The sequence below is a fragment of the Molothrus aeneus genome, chromosome 22, assembly GCF_037042795.1.
Source record: "Molothrus aeneus isolate 106 chromosome 22, BPBGC_Maene_1.0, whole genome shotgun sequence".
NCBI classification, from domain to species: Eukaryota; Metazoa; Chordata; class Aves; order Passeriformes; family Icteridae; genus Molothrus; species Molothrus aeneus.
Window position 1 is genome coordinate 7,039,610 of NC_089667.1, and position 16,488 is coordinate 7,056,097.

General features: G+C 59.8%; 2 protein-coding genes across 2 annotated transcripts; one reads left to right on the forward strand and one right to left on the reverse strand.

Moving 5' to 3' along the window:
- The first annotated feature begins 164 nt into the window (after positions 1-164).
- Positions 165-8,879, forward strand: BACE1 (beta-secretase 1). Its single transcript, XM_066564301.1, has 9 exons — positions 165-410; positions 3,637-3,725; positions 3,878-4,094; positions 4,281-4,418; positions 4,501-4,635; positions 4,749-4,850; positions 4,982-5,131; positions 5,247-5,418; positions 5,956-8,879. Exons 1-9 carry the CDS (start codon positions 165-167, stop codon positions 6,195-6,197), a joined length of 1,491 nt encoding a protein of 496 aa, XP_066420398.1. The 3' UTR covers positions 6,198-8,879.
- A 219-nt stretch (positions 8,880-9,098) lies between these two features.
- RNF214 (ring finger protein 214) lies at positions 9,099-16,225 on the reverse strand. Its single transcript, XM_066564300.1, is given in 15 exon segments — positions 9,099-9,354; positions 9,974-10,069; positions 10,384-10,491; positions 10,812-10,947; positions 11,320-11,687; positions 11,938-12,036; positions 12,251-12,341; positions 12,731-12,819; positions 13,035-13,131; positions 13,916-13,984; positions 14,522-14,661; positions 14,931-15,071; positions 15,272-15,331; positions 15,970-16,174; positions 16,176-16,225. Coding segments are annotated over 15 exon segments (1,815 nt in total). The 3' UTR covers positions 9,099-9,288.
- Positions 16,226-16,488: the final 263 nt, after the last annotated feature.

Consider the following 16,488-nt stretch of genomic DNA (forward strand, 5'->3'; position numbering starts at 1 on the left):
CTCGGCGAGCGCTTCCGCCGGCGGGCGGGCTTTCCGGGGCGGGTCCGTGCGCGCCGCCATGCCCGCCGCCGCCGCGCCGCCCGCCCGCCCCGGCGCGGCCGCCCCGCCGAGGCGCGGGGCGCTGCGGGCCCGCTGACCGCGTCCCCCGAGGGCTCCCCGCGGCCATGGCGCCCGCCTGGCCCTGGCTGCTGCTGTGGCTGGGCGTCCTGCGCGCCCTCCCGGCCCCGCCGCGCATCCGGCTGCCGCTGCGGGGCGGCGCGGCCCCGCCGTCGGGGCTCCGGCAGCGCCGGGCGCCGCTGGACGCCGAGCCCGACAGCGCCGGCAGCTTCGTGGACATGATCGACAACCTGCGGGGCAAGTCCGGGCAGGGCTACTACGTGGAGATGACGGTGGGCAGCCCCCCGCAGAAGGTGAGGTGGGAGGGGATCCCCGCATCTCTCGCATCCCCCGCATCTCCCCCATCCCCTGCATTCCCCGCAGCCCGGGGGCTGCGGGTGCCCCTCCGGGCCGGTGCGGGGCTGCGGGGCGCAGAGCAGAGGCGCTGCGGGTGCCACCATGGCTCCGCGTGCCTCTCGCCGCACGGCCCGGGCAGCATTCCTGCTTCTCATCGCTCCGGCGATGCTTTTCCTGCTGCCTTTCGGCTAAAACTGGCCGCAGGGCCCCGCCGAAGGTGACCCCAGCGCTCCCGGGGCTGCCCGGGCACTCCGGGCGCGGTGGCCGGTGCTGCGTGTGCCTCTACGTGCGGGCGAACCCGGCTGCATCGCTCCATCCCTCCCTTCCCGCTCCATCCCTCCTCCCTCCGTGCCTCCCTCCCCGCTCCCGAGCCGAGGATGCCGCTGGAGCTGCGCGGGCTGTGGGCGGCAGGCGGGTGGGATGTGGCTGCGCAGCCCCGTGCCCGCCTGGAGCGGGCACATGCGGGCACGGAGGAGCCCACGGCCGAGCCGGGCTTGGCAGCTCCTCCCAGCACAGCCCCGGGCGCAGCTGCTGCCTCGCTCTGCCTGCTGCTCCCGGCCGCGGAAATTCTCCAGAAATCCTCCCGAGCTCGGCTTTCCCGGGGACCTCGTGATGGTTTTCGCTGTGCAGGAGTTGGGGCAGCGTGGGGAGACAAAGTGCAGGAAAATGGGATGGAAAGGGAGCCGGCAGAGCAGGCGTTGATGCGTCACCGGGCTCTGATCCTGCTCCATCTTTTTGTCAGCATCCCTCACATGCTGCCCAGCTCGTGTGGCACCGTGTGCCTGCCTGCTGGGGACAGGGTGAATGCTGAGGGCCGGGTGCCAGTCACACAGCACAGGACAACCAGCTCCTCCCCTCTTTTATGGATGAGATCGGGGAGGTTCCCACTGCTAAATCCTTTTGTGCCCATCCTGATCCCTGTTGTCACCAGCAACAAGTCTGGCCCAGGGGGCCAGCTCAGTGATCAAGGCTCCAGGTTCCTTCAAGCACAGGGCCACATTCCTTCATGCCTGCCGTCACTTTTTGGGTGCTGCCAGAACAGCCAGCACCCACACAGGCTCTGAAATAAAGGCTGGCTTTCCCCACAAGCTGGCTGTGCTCTGCGTGCGTGGTGGGAGAGAGCGACGGGAGCAAGATGTGGACAGAGGAACGATACCACTGCCTTGGAAATTGCATCTCTGGGAGCACTGTTGTGTTGTCCCTGTGTGCCTGGGATATATTGCCTGGCAGGGTGTGTTTAGGAGGAAAAATAAAGGGAGGAGATTATTTCTAAAATCTAGTTTTAAATGTGATTTCATCATCTCCTGCCTGCCACGTGTCGCAGCTGCCAGATAATTTCCGTGCGAACCACCTGTTCCAGGCACCCGCGCGTTCCGGAGCCAGCCACCCTTTGGGCAGCATCTCCCAGCCTTGGATTGCTTCCAAATGCAACCGTGGTGCCTCTCTGTGTGTGTGTGTGTGTGTGTGTGTGTGTGTGTGTGTGTGTGTGTGTGTGCTGGAGCAGAATCCCTCCAGGCATTGCAATGGAATGAGAGGATTCCTATGAAAGAGTCAGGAAACTGGGAGCCTGCTTGCCCCGGGGTGGGTGCATCCTTCCCAAAGGCTCTCACGAGGCAGGGAGATGGTGATCCATCTCCTCACCTTTCCTTTCACCTTCCCGATGCTGACAAGGAAGTTTCTGTATCCCCTTGTGCTTTAATTTTGGTTCTGAGCCGTGCTGTGCTGCCAAGTCACCGTCAGCAGCTGATTGCTCACACATTCCATGTGCCCAAGCATGTTGGTTTCCCTGGCTCCCCAGAACGGGCTGATTCATAAACACACAGGGGAGAGGGGTGAGCCGAGCAGCAGGAGCTGGTGTTTTGGGACAGATGGCACAGGATTGGTGCCCCAGGAGCAGCACACAGCTCTAGGGGCATGTGTGGCACAGAGCCAGTGCTGCTGCTGAGGTGCCTGGAGGGGCTGTCACTTCCAGGGACAGGTTTCAGGCAATGCAGGGACTGCCACACATGTCTTGGCCTCCCCAGTTCACGTGCCATGTCCTGGCCTGAATGGATGGCTGGGCTGAGTCTCAAGGATCTGGGTCCTCTCCACGTGGGTCCTGTGCGTGACCCCTTCAGCAGGATGGAGCCTGTGAGTTTAAAAGCCCTCCCTGCCTTCTCTCCCTGCAGCGTCAGCTCAGCAGGTCCTTCTCCAGGGAAACCAGTCTCCTCTGGGTGCCCTGGGGATTGCAGATGAGCTGTGTGGAGCAGGTGGCCCCTAATGGCACAGAGCTGGGAGCGGCCCTGGGAATGCAGGTGCCGGGTTGCCAGGCTGTGTCGTGGGTGCTGAGCTGGCACCCACCCAGGGTGGGTACTGGGGGGTTGAACGTGCTGCTCTGGTCTTTACCCACGGCCTGAAACGTTCCCCTTGGCAGGGAGGTGGAGCTGGGGCACTCAGGACATGCCAGCCCCTGTCAGGGAGAGCACTGGGCAGCTGCAGCCGGTGCTGCTGCGATTAACACAAGCGCATTAACCTCCTTCCTCTGCCTCTGACTGCACAGATTAGGGGCCAAAGCCCTGGAGCTGCTGCCCGGGGTGCTGCTGTGAAGCAGCTCCTGGGTCTGGGGCCAGGGCTTACCCCGAGTTCTGCTGCCCAGCACTGCCAGGAGGCTCAGACAGCCCCAGTCCCACCTGGGCTGTCCCACCAGGGCTGTCCCACCCGGCCATCCCACCTCTCTCCTCACCAGGGCCGCAGGGTCAGCTGAGGGCAGGGTCAGGCTGGCCCACTCCTGCCCTGCCAGTGGATGTTCGCCAAGCATGGTAATCCTGCCCAGGCAGGAATGAATCAGGAGCAGGGCTCAGCATATGGGTGGTGATTAGTGGGCACAGGGACCCACGGGGGCTGCCCACCAGCAGTGCCAGCAAATCTGCTTTCCTGGCAGGGGGAGCCTGTGCGCCCTGTGTTGTGCTGCTGCTCTCCGGCCCCAAGACACCTGCCAAGTGCCTCCTGAGTCCTGCCTGTGCATTTGGGGGCTGAGGCCGAGCGAGGAGCTCGTGCTCTGTTTGCACAGTGCAGGATGATGTTTGCTCTTTGTGCAACTCCCCGATGTCGCTGCCTCCTGCTCCACCTCCTCCTTCTCTCCGGGCACAACAAAGGGGGGTCCCACTGCACTCATGAGCCTTCCTGTCTTTCTTCCTTCTCCAGCTGAATATCCTGGTGGACACAGGGAGCAGTAACTTCGCTGTGGGAGCTGCACCACACCCCTTCCTCCGGAGATACTACCAGCGGCAGCTGTGAGTATTTTGGGGGCACACAGGGCACAGCCTCTCAGGCACACTGCTTCCCCTTGCTGCAGGTCTGGCCAGACCCTGCCAGGTACGACCTGGCCTCTGGAATGGCTGGGTGCACATAAACCCTGCTGGTCTGACTCGTCCCTTTGCTGCAGGTCCAGCACCTACCGTGACCTGCGGAAGGGGGTGTACGTGCCCTACACCCAGGGCAAGTGGGAAGGGGAGCTGGGCACTGACCTTGTCACCATCCCCCACGGCCCCAACGTCACTGTCAGAGCCAACATCGCTGCCATCACGGAGTCTGACAAATTCTTCATCAACGGCTCCAACTGGGAAGGGATCCTGGGGCTGGCGTATGCCGAGATTGCCCGGGTGAGTCTTGGCTGACAGTCCTGGATGTCAGCACCAAAACGCTTCAGTTGCCTTTTTCCTTGTCCCTGTTTGTCCCCTGGGGCACAGCAGTGCTGCTGAGGGGAGCTCCCATGGGTGCAGAGAGCTCCTGGAGAAGGGACAGCACTGACACATCCCTGTCCTGCCTCTGCTTTCTCCTCCCACCAGCCCGACGACAGCCTGGAGCCCTTCTTTGACTCCCTGGTGAAGCAGACACGGGTGCCCAACATCTTCTCCCTGCAGCTGTGCGGGACAGGCTTCTCTCCCAACGAGACAGAGGCCGTGGCCTCGGTGGGAGGCAGCATGGTGAGCCCTCCACAGGTGGCTGGGGGGTTCCTCTGTGGCACTGCCAGCGCGTGGTGGCAGCGCCATCCTGTCTGCCCTGCAGATCATCGGTGGCATCGACCGCTCGCTGTACGTGGGTGACATCTGGTACACCCCCATCCGCAAGGAGTGGTATTACGAGGTCATCATCGTCAAGCTGGAGGTCAATGGGCAGGACCTGAACATGGACTGCAAGGAGGTGAGTGGGCAGTGGTGGGACCTGCCCCACAGGCACTGGAGGCACCCAGCATTGGTCAGGGGAGTGGGCTGGGGTCCTGCACCTGGGTCACTCGTCCTCTTCTGCCCCCCCAGTACAACTACGACAAGAGCATTGTGGACAGCGGGACCACCAACCTCAGGCTGCCAAAGAAGGTGTTTGAGGCTGCAGTGAAATCCATCAAAACAGCATCTTCGGTCAGTGGAGCCCATCCCTTCCCCACAGACATGGGCTAGGGGCTGTGGGCAGTGTGGCTGCCCCTCACCAGCCTGGCATCTCTGCTGCCTGCCCAGCTTGGCCCCGCTCACCTTCCCTTTCCCTCTGGTAGACGGAGAAGTTCCCAGACGGCTTCTGGCTGGGGGAGCAGCTGGTTTGCTGGCAGGTGGGCACCACCCCCTGGCACATCTTCCCGGTCCTGTCCCTCTACCTGATGGGGGAGGCCACCAACCAGTCCTTCCGGATCACCATCCTGCCCCAGGTGAGTGCTGGGCTGGCCAGACCCAGGCTGGAGAGAGCAGGGCAGGCAGGGCCACGCTGGATGGACACAGCTGCCTCCCGTGCCCCCTTCCCTGAGCGCTCCTCTCGCCCTGCAGCAATACCTGCGCCCGGTGGAGGACGTGGCCACCTCTCAGGACGACTGCTACAAGTTTGCCATCTCCCAGTCCTCCACCGGCACCGTCATGGGCGCCGTGATCATGGAGGGTTTCTACGTGGTGTTTGACCGCGCCCGCAAGCGCATCGGCTTCGCCGTCAGCGCCTGCCACGGTGAGCTGGGCCCGCGGGGAGGGCATGGAGCGGAGTGGGTGTGTGTCACAGACATCTTCTGTGAAAAATCCTGTCCTTAGGGTTTTTCCTCCTGAGAAGCTGAGAGGCCTCAGGAACAAAATGTAACCAATGGTTATCTGCTGCTGTGGAATGCAACAGGTGCATCTGGGATTGGGCTCATGTGGTTGTTTCTAATTAATGGCCAATCACAGTCCAGCTGGCTCGGAGTCTCTGTCTGAGACAGAAGCCTTTGTTATCATTCTTTCTTTTGTTATTCTTAGCTAGCCTTCTGATGAAATCCTTTCTTCTATTCTTTTAGTATAGTTTTACTGTAATATTAAAATATATAACAATATTATATTATATATATATAATATTTATATATATATATATATATAATATTAGTATATATCATAAAATAATAAATCAAGCCCTCTGAAACATGGAGTCAGATCCTCATCTCTTCCCTCACCCTCGGACCCCTGTGAACATGGTCACAGGTGTGCAGAGACCAGACCCTGCCTCCCCTTCCCACAGTGCACGACGAGTTCCGGACGGCGGCGGTGGACGGGCCCCACCTGCACTCCAACATGGAGGACTGCGGCTACAACATCCCTCAGACGGACGAGTCCACGCTGATGACCATCGCCTACGTCATGGCGGCCATCTGCGCCCTCTTCATGCTGCCCCTGTGCCTCATGGTGTTCCAGTGGCGCTGCTTCCGCTGCCTGCGGCGGGACCACGACGACTTTGCTGACGACATCTCCCTGCTGAAGTGACGGCAGAGCATGGGCACAGCCCCGGGGCAGCAGGTGAGGCAGCAGGGCAGGGGCCTCGCTCCTGCGGTGTGGTGGAGTGTGGGGAGCTCTCACACCCTGGGGACTCGGTGTCCATCAGGGCCAGCAGCCAGGGGAGCCCCAGCCCGGGCTCCATTTGTCTGGGAGCTGCAGCAGGAGCGTGGCACTGGGCAGTGGGAGAGCTCAGCAACCCCATCCTGGGAGTTGAGGGCAGCTTCTCTGCTCCAGCACCAGGACAGGACCAAGCTCTCCCACCCAGCCTTGCCTGGCTTGATGGAGTAACGCTGATGAGCCATCCCCTGCCTGTCCCCATCCATCCCGGCGCGTCCCTTTCCAGCTCACCCCACTGGGAAGCTGCCAGCCCAGGCTCTCTTGTAGGGAGCTGTGCTGCAGCTGTGCCTCCCCTGTGACTCCCTGCACTGAGCCAGACTCCAGGGATCATCCTGGAGCCATCTAGCCTCGGGCTTTTCAGAGACAGCCCTGCAGGGCCAGCCTGGGCTGCCCAGACAGGGCTTTCCCTCCTGCCCTGCTGCCCCTACACGGCTCACTCTCACATTTCCCCTGCGTTTTCCTGCCTTCCCAAGCTGTGCTGCCGCTGCTGCCAGCCCCAGGACTCCCTGCACCTTCCTGGGACAGGCAGGAGCGGGCACCCATCCTCTCCTGGGACAGGCAGGAGCAGGCACCCATCCTCTCCCCACATCACACGGGATGGGAAACTCCCTGCCCTGGCATCCAGCATGAGCAGTGGCTGCCATGCAGAAGCCAGTGCCAGGAGTGAAGTTCCCAGCCCTGGCAGGGGCTGCTCCCCAGCCCACCCAGCCCTTCGAAAGCCATAGGGGAGCCTGGGCCCCCCCTGCAGCCCCCCCAGCTCACCGCCAGCACATCCCACGGCACAGCAGCTCCTCCCTGCTCACTCCACACGTCCAGGCCTGGCTGTGAGACACCCTGGCATCCCGGGGACAGGCGGCAGCTGCGGGAACTGCAGCATTTATTGTTTTGTAAACACATGGTTGTATTTATTTTCTTTTTTTTTTACAAAGCGTGTCACTGGTAGCGCAGCTGCGCGTTGAGAGCGTGTACAGAGCCGGTCCCACGTGTACAGAGCACGGCCGCCTCTCACCTGTACAGTATATCCATATATCTCTATTTTTAATTCTAGCCCTGAAAGCCACTGTTCCAACGTTAGGGGTCGGTCCTGTTTTGTTTTGGGGTTTTTTTAAATCTTTTTAGCCTTCTGCTCAGCCCTCGGCCTCTGTGGGCAGCACGCAGGGCCGGGGCTCACACTGCAGCTGTGTGTGTGTGTGTGGTGGGAGCACATGGTGGTGGCTCGAGGAGGGGCTGCAGGGCTGGAGCACGCAGAGCGGGGGCTCACAAGCCCAAAGGACCCTGAGCACAGAAGGCACCTCTGTCCTCAGAGAGGATTTTCGGTGTGTGAGGACAACCCCTCCTCCCCGTGCTGCAGGGTCACCGTCCCTTCCCCAGAGCAGACACCTGTGACCCTGCAGGCAGTGGTAGTGCCGTATTCCCTTGCTTCTCTGCCTCCAGCCTGGATAGGAAAGAGCCCAGACACAGAGATTCCACAATTGAAAGGCATCACTCCTCCATGAACAAAGAGGGGATACCTGCAGTGCCAGGGCCGAGCTGGCAGCTGCCCACGGAGCCACCGGGTCAGGCAGGGACAGACTGAGCACCCACAGCAATCACCGAGCACAGAGCTTGTTAATTAAACCCTGCAGCCAAACGTTTCTCTGGGAAGGCAGCGAGGCAGCCAGGAAACACAGGCAGAGTAGGAAACCAGCCAGCCCTGCACGGGGCACTGCCACAACAGCCCCCACACTGCCCCTGCTCACACAGAGCCCCCCGGCCCCAGCCTCGCTCCAAACCCCAGCCAGCCACACCCTGCAAGAGGACAACGCTCTCCCCCCACCCTCGTGCCTGCCCAGGACCCCCAGGACCCCAGAGACTCTGTTGTGGACTACTGCCTTAAAACACACCCCGAGCGCGCGCGCCGGAGGAGCCGGGTGGGCACCGGGGGCTGCCCTGCCCTCGGGGCACAGGGGCTGCCAGCAGTGCCCAGTTCTGCAGCAGGTGGGCACCGGGGGCTGCCAGCAGTGCCCAGTTCTGCAGCAGGTGGGCACCGGGGGCTGCCAGCAGTGCCCAGTTCTGCAGCAGGTGGGCACCGGGGGCTGCCAGCAGTGCCCAGTTCTGCAGCAGGTGGGCACCGGGGGCTGCCAGCAGTGCCCAGTTCTGCAGCAGGTGGGCACCGGGGGCTGCCAGCGGTGCCCAGTTCCTACCACAGACTGACAGGAAACGGAGGGGATTTTTAGAGAGTCATTGCAAGATTTTCAGCGGTGCTGAGCACCTCGCAATCCCACCGAGATCCATGGAGAAAGGGCTGGTGAGCCAGCCCGAGCTTTAGGAGGAAGGACAGGAGGGGGAACGCAGGAATTTTGACAGGTTGGTTTATCCCGAGCTGCAGCGCAGCCGCGTCCCTCCGCTCCCTCCCCGGGCCCGGGGACAGCAGGGATGGGATGGGACAGGATGGGACCACGGGCTGTCGCTGGAGGCTCCAGTACTCTGTAACCCAGTGTCTATGTAAGAACAATGAATGTTAACACGGTAAATTATTATGACATTAAAATAAATGACCACAAAAAAATCGGCTCTTCGTCCGCAACTCGTTCGCTGGCAGGAGGGGAAAAAGCAGGGGAGGAGTGGCAGGGATTGGGGGTGGTGAGGCAGCAGGTCATGAGGAATGGCCCTAGGAAAGGAGCTGATGCGAGCCAAGTGGGAAGAGGTGGTTCCCAGCAAGCAGGGAACGCTGACCCTCATTTGGAAGAAGCCAGCAAGGCTGCAGAGTAAGAAATGAGGAGCTGCAGCAGATCACTGCATAATATACACACTTTATTTATGAATCTGTATGTTTACAGACTTTCTATACACACATTACCTATATAATAAAAATGTACATATGTATACATGATCGTATAAATATAGAACTGTAGAAATCTTAGAACTGATCCTGTCTATTCACAGCAACTCCTCCCAGGGGCCCACGTTGTCCCAGCAGCCGTCATTTGAGGCTTGGGCAAAAGGGGCAAGTGTCATTCGTGTTGGTCTGGGCCCAGAATTTGATGCACTGGAAGAGAGAGAATTAGTCAAGAGCCACTGGGCCAACCCAGAGGTGCCATCATTGTCCAAAGCACTCGCTTCAGGGCTGGTTTCCTTTGCTTCTGCGGCCTCCAACACAAGGTCACCCTAAGGAAGGAGCCCTTGTCACCCCTGCAGGACCATCAGGCCCTCCTCAACAGGAGTTTCCATTTCCTTGGGCTGGAGGTCCCAGAGCTGTTGGGATTTGGGGCTGCCCACACAGGTGACCCACTGCCAGACCCATGGGACAGGAAAGTCTCCTCCTCTTGCCAAGAGCTCCTCTCTGGCATCCCCACCCAGACACCTGGGCAGCAGTGGCAGCTCTCCCCTCATCCTGTGTTCCAGATCCTTCCAGACTGCTTTGCTCCAGCATCCAACCCTCACGGACACAGCACAGGCTCAGGGACACAAGGGCAGCCTGTTCCTAAAGCCACCACCCACTGGCCATGCAGGGTGGCCCAGCCAAGAGTAAAGGATGGGATGACAGGATGCAGGGAAGCTGTTTATTGATTGTACCCTTCTCCTGGCAAGGTGTCAGGACAACAAGGACTGGGGAAGGGTCACCTGGAAGGACCAGGAGGAGGCTCTGAGCAGCAGAACACACTCACCTCCTTGTGCAGCACGTGTGAGCAGGCCATGGGGTGAAGGTCACCGGGCTGCACGAGCTTCTGGCACATCAGACACAGCTTACAGGCAGCTGGGGTCTGGGAGGGGCAGTGAGGGAAAGAAAGAAGGAGGCAGGGAAGTCAGACACACAGCTCTGACCACGGATTCAGCTGCAGCCCAAGGCCACAGGGTGTTCAGTTCCCTCTGCCCACAGCCATCACACCCATCATGTCTGGTGTCCCTCTGTTCCAGTGTGAAACCCAAAGGATCTGTGCCCCCAATCCTCCCCCCTTCACCTCGGCAGCCCAGGTAGCCGTGTGAGGAGAGAGCTCCCAGCTCCAGGGGCTCATCCCATCCCTTCAGGACAGCCCAGGCAGGCTCCCCCCTCCCCAGGGAAGACAAGCAGCCTTACGTGCGACGCCGTTCCTGGGTAGGCGACCTGGGCCGGGGGCAGGAACATGGGCGTGCTGATCTGAGGCAGGGGAGCAGAGAACATGGGGGCTCTGATCCGGCCCAGAGGCTGCAGCGAGGCCGAGGAGGCACGTCAGAACAGCCCGGGAGGAAAGGACAGAGGAGTCACCCCAGGGAAAACTGTTCCCTGGTTACGCTGCAGTCAGCAGGACAGGGAGCCCAGGGGACAGCCCTGACGCACAGCCCGAGCTCTGTGGGGAGCTAGGGAGCAGGGGCAGCTCTCCTGCTCCCCAGGCAGCTCTCCCTGCTCCCCAGCCAGCTCTCCTGCTCCCCAGCCAGCTCTCCCTGCTCCCCAGGCAGCTCTCCCTGCTCCCCAGCCAGCTCTCCTGCTCCCCAGGCCCCCTTGCAGCAGCCCCCAGGCTGTCCCACCTGAGCACCGGCCGCTGCCCGCTCCTGCTGCTCTGCCAGCTTGGCTGCCACCAGCTGGTTCAGCTCCTCCATGGTCAGGCCGGCCATGGTCCTCCGGGCAGTCTTGATCTGCTGCAGGATGTTGGTCAGCTGGGCCCTGCATGGACAGCAGCCTGCTAAGAGCTCCCGGTGCTCACACACGGGGATCCCTCAGCCACTGCTGCCTGCGGGAATCCGGGTGCTTCCCCTCCACCTCCAGTGAGGTGGGCCACGTGCTGAGGAGCTTCTCTCCCCAAACCACTGGGGATAGCGCAGGGAACCCCCAGAGCCAGGCTGAGGGGGCCGTGCCCAGATATCCCTGCCATCCTGCAAAGCTCCCAGCGATCCCCAGCACTACAGCAAACCTGCTGGAGACCACCACCTCTGCCAGCCTCCCTTCCCGCAACACCAGGAGCCCCCCTTGCCCTGATCCCAGCTCCCAGTGCCCTCACAAGCCCCTGCCCTCCCCAAACCACCAGCAGACCCTTACTTGTTGCACTGAGGGAAGCGAGTGAGCAGCTTCTCCAGCAGCTTCTCCAGCTTGTCGGCCGGCTGGGCCCGGGGGAACTCGGGGGCGCCGCCCAGGCCGGGCGGAGGAGGGATGGGGGCAGCGGGGGCCATGTGGGGGCTGTGAGTGCCCAGCAGCGACGCCACCACCGGGCTGCTCCTGCCCTGGGAGGCAGGCAGGGGTGGGGAGGGCTGGTTGGGCCTGGACATGGCGGGGTTCAGCAGAGGGAAGGACAGAGCCCGGGGATCGGCACTGGGCATGACCATGGGGACGGGGACGGGCCCGATGGGGAAGGGGAGCCGGGGGGTCAGGGATGGGTTGGGCTGGAATGCCGTCAGCATGAAATCTGTCTGAGAAAGAAAAGTAGGGCAAGAGGGAAAGGCTGGTTAGAGCAAGAGCACCTGGAAGCAGAGCTGAGTGCCCTCCTCTGCAGGCAGCGAGGTGGGAACTGCAGGCACTGGCGGCTGGAAAGGGAAGGAGACCCTTCCCCTCCTCTCTAGTAAGCCCAGACAGGGAATGGGCCATCCACACATGCCCAGCACCAGGCAGGCTGTGCCAGGGCCTGGCAGCACCATCCTGTGGGGCTGGAGAGGCACTCACTTCTGAAGGTGGAGGAGGCAGCGTCGGTGTCGGGATCTGGGGGAGGCTGCTCAGCTTTGTGCCATTCCTCACCATCTGGATGTGGTCATTGAACTGATCCTGGCAGAGAGGAAAGAAAACAGGCACGTTTATCAAACCTAAGCAAGTTTGGGCATTCTAAGGCAGGCGGTGGCAGGCCCTAAAGTGGCACTGTTTGGCTCCACAAGGAATGGAGAGGAGCTGAAGGGAGGAGCACTGTGTATGTGAAGGGCTGCTCACTGTGTGTGTGAGGAACTGCTCACTGCCAGGCTGGGAGAGCTCAGCAGGAACTTACTCGGACGCTTTGCTTGGTCATACGTATCCTGTTCAGCCTCATCTCCCACTCCTGCTTTGGCCTCATGGTCTCCAGCGTGGGCGGCGCAGACCTGCAAGCACAGCTGAACTTTCCCACTTGCAACTGTGCTCTCACTGGCTGCAAAGTGGGAACAGCAACCCCCACACCCTCCTGGCTTCCCCTCCTCCAGAGGGGTGGGAAGGGCTCACCCCCAGGTGGGGCACCCCACAAGGGAGAGGGGCTGACCTGGGGGACACAGGGACACCACAGCCAGCAGCACTGGCTGGTGAACAGTGACAGGGGACAAGCACAGCCCACATGCCCTTGCTGTGGGACATTGTTGAATCACACTGATCCAGTAAGAAAAGCACAGGAAATCCTGAACTATTCCAGTCCAACCTCCAACGTAAGCAGAGGAAGAGGAGATGGGACACAGGGACACCTGAGTGACCCTCCCTGCCACTTCTGACACAGACTTACTTGAGGTAGGTGAGGTGTAGCTCTGCTTCTTTTTCTGCTTCTTCTAGTTTCAACACCAGCAGCTCCTTCCGGCTCTCCAGGGACAGGATCTACGGACAGAGGCTGTTTTTGTACTCCCATTTCTTGCTGCCAGCCCAGGCACTGGGCACGGCTCCCTGCTAACGCTCCCTGCACTGACACGTGTTCATCTCTCCTCTTATCCCACAGAGTGAGACTTGGCCTTGCTCCTAATTTCACAGCACTGCCCATTACCCAGCTAGAACCTCAAACCAACCACCCTGCAGGGAAGGAGTCACCTGCTCACCTCTGCTTTCCAGGCCCGCTCTGTCTCCTCAAGAATGTTCCTGTTGATTTCATTGTGCTGGTTCTTCAGCTTGTCCAGCTCCATCTCCCACAGCTGCCTGCACACAGAACAGAACAGAACAGAACAGAACAGAGCAGAGCAGAATGAGCCCCCTTAGGCTCAGGCACTGGAATGGCCCCAGGGGATGGATCCCAGGAGCTCTGGATGGCTGGGACATGGAAGATCAGCAGTCTCCAGGCCGTGACAGCAGCCCCAGCTCCCTGGGCTGTGTGAGTCACTGTCCCAGCAGCGAGCTGTTCCAGAGCACACAAACAAGCAGCGTGCAAAGATGCTGGGCCAAACGAGGGGAATTCCCCTCAGCAAAATTCAGTCCAGCCCCAGGGAAGATCTGTACCAGGAATCAATCTGAGCAGCTGTGCTGTTCTGATCCTGGAGAAGTTTAAAGCTGGGCATTTCCACCCGTGCTTTGGGAACACCTGGAGCATCCCTGCCCAGCTTTAAATACCCAGAGCTTAGTGTAGCTGGACAGCTGTGGGGAACGGACAGGGAAATCAGTCTGCCCTAATCCTGGGGAGTCGAAGCTCAGTCAGAAGTAGCAGTTACAAGGGGAGTCAATCCACCAAGCCCAAACTCTAATCTTGTGGGATCTTTATGTCACAAGTATCCAGGAGTCTGCTTGTGACTGGGATCAAGGAAGATTTAATCCAGAGCCCTGATGCTGAAAGAGGAGATAAAACCTCTAGGGCACGTAACTGGCCAGCAGTGCTGGCTCATTGTCTCTCCTCTGTCCCAACCAAAGCACTGGATTCACTCTGAGGCAGAATGACAGGAAGGAACAGTGCTCTGGGCAGCACTAATCAGGTGAGGGATAAGAGCCTTACTTCTCATCAGACTGCTCTGCAATCAGAGAGGCAATCTTGTTTTCCTTCTCCTCCTGCTCCTTGAGCAACCTGCACGGGAGAAAAGGGACAGCACAGCTGGAATCCCAAGGGAGCAGGGCCCACATCCAAGCATCCCCAGGCCCAACCCCACACCACAGGCTGGGGATGGCTCCCTGCAATGTGTGTGGGAAAACAGCCACCAACAGCAGCCTCTGGAGCACAAATCCTGCTGTCTCACGGCACTGCACAAAGGCTGTGGCACAGAACCAGGCTGGCTGCAGGCAGCTGAGCTGCTCCCCCAGCACGTGCTCTGCCACCAGCACTTGGGGGAAAAGGGCTGAGCACTCGGAGCCATCACTGGAGTTGTTTTACCCAAAAACATCACCGAGCCCTCAGAATAAAAACCAGACCTCTATGACATAACAGAATGGCTCCATAAAAATGCCAATTCAAATATAGGGCCTATCCTAAATTCATCCACGTACAGGTCTGACCTAAATACTCGCTGCTTCCTAAAAGTTTAAAGCTCTTTGCTCCATCAGGCTTATATCACAGTTAAGCAAGGTCTTCTTCCCCAAAAAGAAGATTTCTTTTCTGTACAAATACCTTCTGCCTTTCTCACAGAGTTTCTCAATTTCAGCTTTGAGATCCTGCTCTTTCTGCAGGAATTCTTTCTTTTCTTTCTCCATCTTTTTCTTAGTCTCTTCTCGCTTGATCGTAACATCCTGAATGGCTTTCAGGATCTCCTGGAGTAAGAGAAGCATCACACAGATACAGAGCAAAATTACCAAGTAATGGTTTTGATTTAAAATACTTTTTTTTTTTTTTGATTAATTGATTAATGAGATTACACAGCAAACTCTTTATTTTTAGCAGACTGAGTCAAGATAAAATTGGTTGTTATGAGGAAACTCAGGAGACTGATGCTCTGGACTGCAGGTTCTCCTGCCTCTTCATAATGACTTTAAAATTAATTACAAGGCGGGTTAAACAAAAAAAGTCCTTCACCAAATACCTGGTGGTTTTTCATCTCCTCTTCCCTCCGCTGCTGGAGCTGCTTAAGCTGGACCTGCAGCTGATTCTCCACCTGCCTCTGTTTGTCCAACACCTCCTGGTAACGCTCCTTCAGCAAGGCCCTCTCAGACATCATCTTGTCCTGCAGTGGAGAGCACAACTCCTCTGAGACAAGGACAGCCTGTAACAGACTTCAAGGCTGACATTTGATGGTCTTGGTCTTTTCCAACTGCAATGATTCTGTGATTCTATTTTGACAGGAATAAAGTGGGAAGAACAGCTCCAGCTCGTGCGGCTGGGAGTGTGAGCAGCAGAGCCTGAGCACAGGGCTTTGATACCCACCAGGTTCTTCTCGATGTCCTGGTCCGTGTTCACGTCTGCATCAGCTGCCTTGAAGTCGGTCTGTGAAGGGAGATGACTGAGCTCAGCCCCTGCAGTGACCAGGGAGGGACTCCAAGCCCTCCCTGGGCACCTGTTCCAGTGTTCTGCCACCCTCCACAGAAAGGAGTTCTCTGTCATATTGTGATGAAACATATTTTAGTTTATGGCTATTGTTCCTCATCCTATAGCTGCGCATCAATAAAAACAAGCTGGCACCCTCCCCTGACACTCCTTGGAGATATTTATATGCATTAATGGGATCCTCTCTCAGACTTATCTAGCCCAACCAGGCCCAGCTCCTGCAGCCTCTCCTTATTAGAGAGATGCTCCAAACCCCTCATCATCTTCACAGCTTCCACTGCATCCTTCTTCAATAGCTCCTTCTCTTTCTTGTACTGAGCAGCCCAGACCTGAACACAGCACTCCAGATGTGGCCTCACCAGGGTCAAATTTTAATTAAAGATTAATTAAAATTCAAGCAGAGGACCGGGCACACAGCAGCGGTACAGATGTGTTTTGCCCTTCAGTCACGGATTATTCAGTTCTTTGTCCTCTGGGTTCCACAGGAGCCTTGCAGAGCCCTGGCCCCGCACAGCACAACCCCGGAGCCCCGGGAGCTGCACCCACGGGCACCGCGGAGCCCCGGGAGCTGCACCCACCTGCACCGCGATGTTCTGCGACGGCCTGGCCGGGGCCGCCTCCTCGTCGGGCTCCTCGGCCGCCGCTCCGCTCTGCCCCGCGGCCTCCGCGCCGCCGGGCCCGGGCTCCGCATCGCCGCCGGAGCCGGGGGCGGCCGCGGGCTCCGCGTCCCCGCCGGGCCCGGGCTCGCTGGGGCTCTCCGGGGCGGAGAGCGGGCTCCCGCTGCGGAACGGGGACATGGCTCAGCGCTGCGCCGCGGCCGCGTCCCGGCTCCATCCCGGCCCCATCTTCGCTCCATCCCCGCTCCATCCCGGCCCCATCTTCGCTCCATCCCGGCCCCATCTTCGCTCCATCCCCGCTCCATCCCGGCCCCATCTTCGCTCCATCCCCGCCCCATCCCGGTGCCGCTGCCGCCCCGCCGGCCCCCCCGTTACCTGCCGGGCAGCGCGGCGGGGCCGGGCTCGCAGAGACGCGGCGGGTCGGGGCCGTCGCCCTGCGCCTGTTCCAGCGCCATGGGGGCGGCTGCGGGGCTGGGCCGG

What these genes read in the sequence shown, in the direction of transcription:
- BACE1 (XM_066564301.1), top strand. Translation starts at nt 165, where the DNA reads ATGGCGCCCGCCTGGCCCTGGCTGCTGCTGTGGCTGGGCGTCCTGCGC. An exon ending in AGATACTACCAGCGGCAGCT is followed by an intron (nt 3,726 to 3,877) that starts GTGAGTATTTTG and finishes CCTTTGCTGCAG; the next exon opens with GTCCAGCACCTACCGTGACC. An exon ending in CGTATGCCGAGATTGCCCGG is followed by an intron (nt 4,095 to 4,280) that starts GTGAGTCTTGGC and finishes TCCTCCCACCAG; the next exon opens with CCCGACGACAGCCTGGAGCC.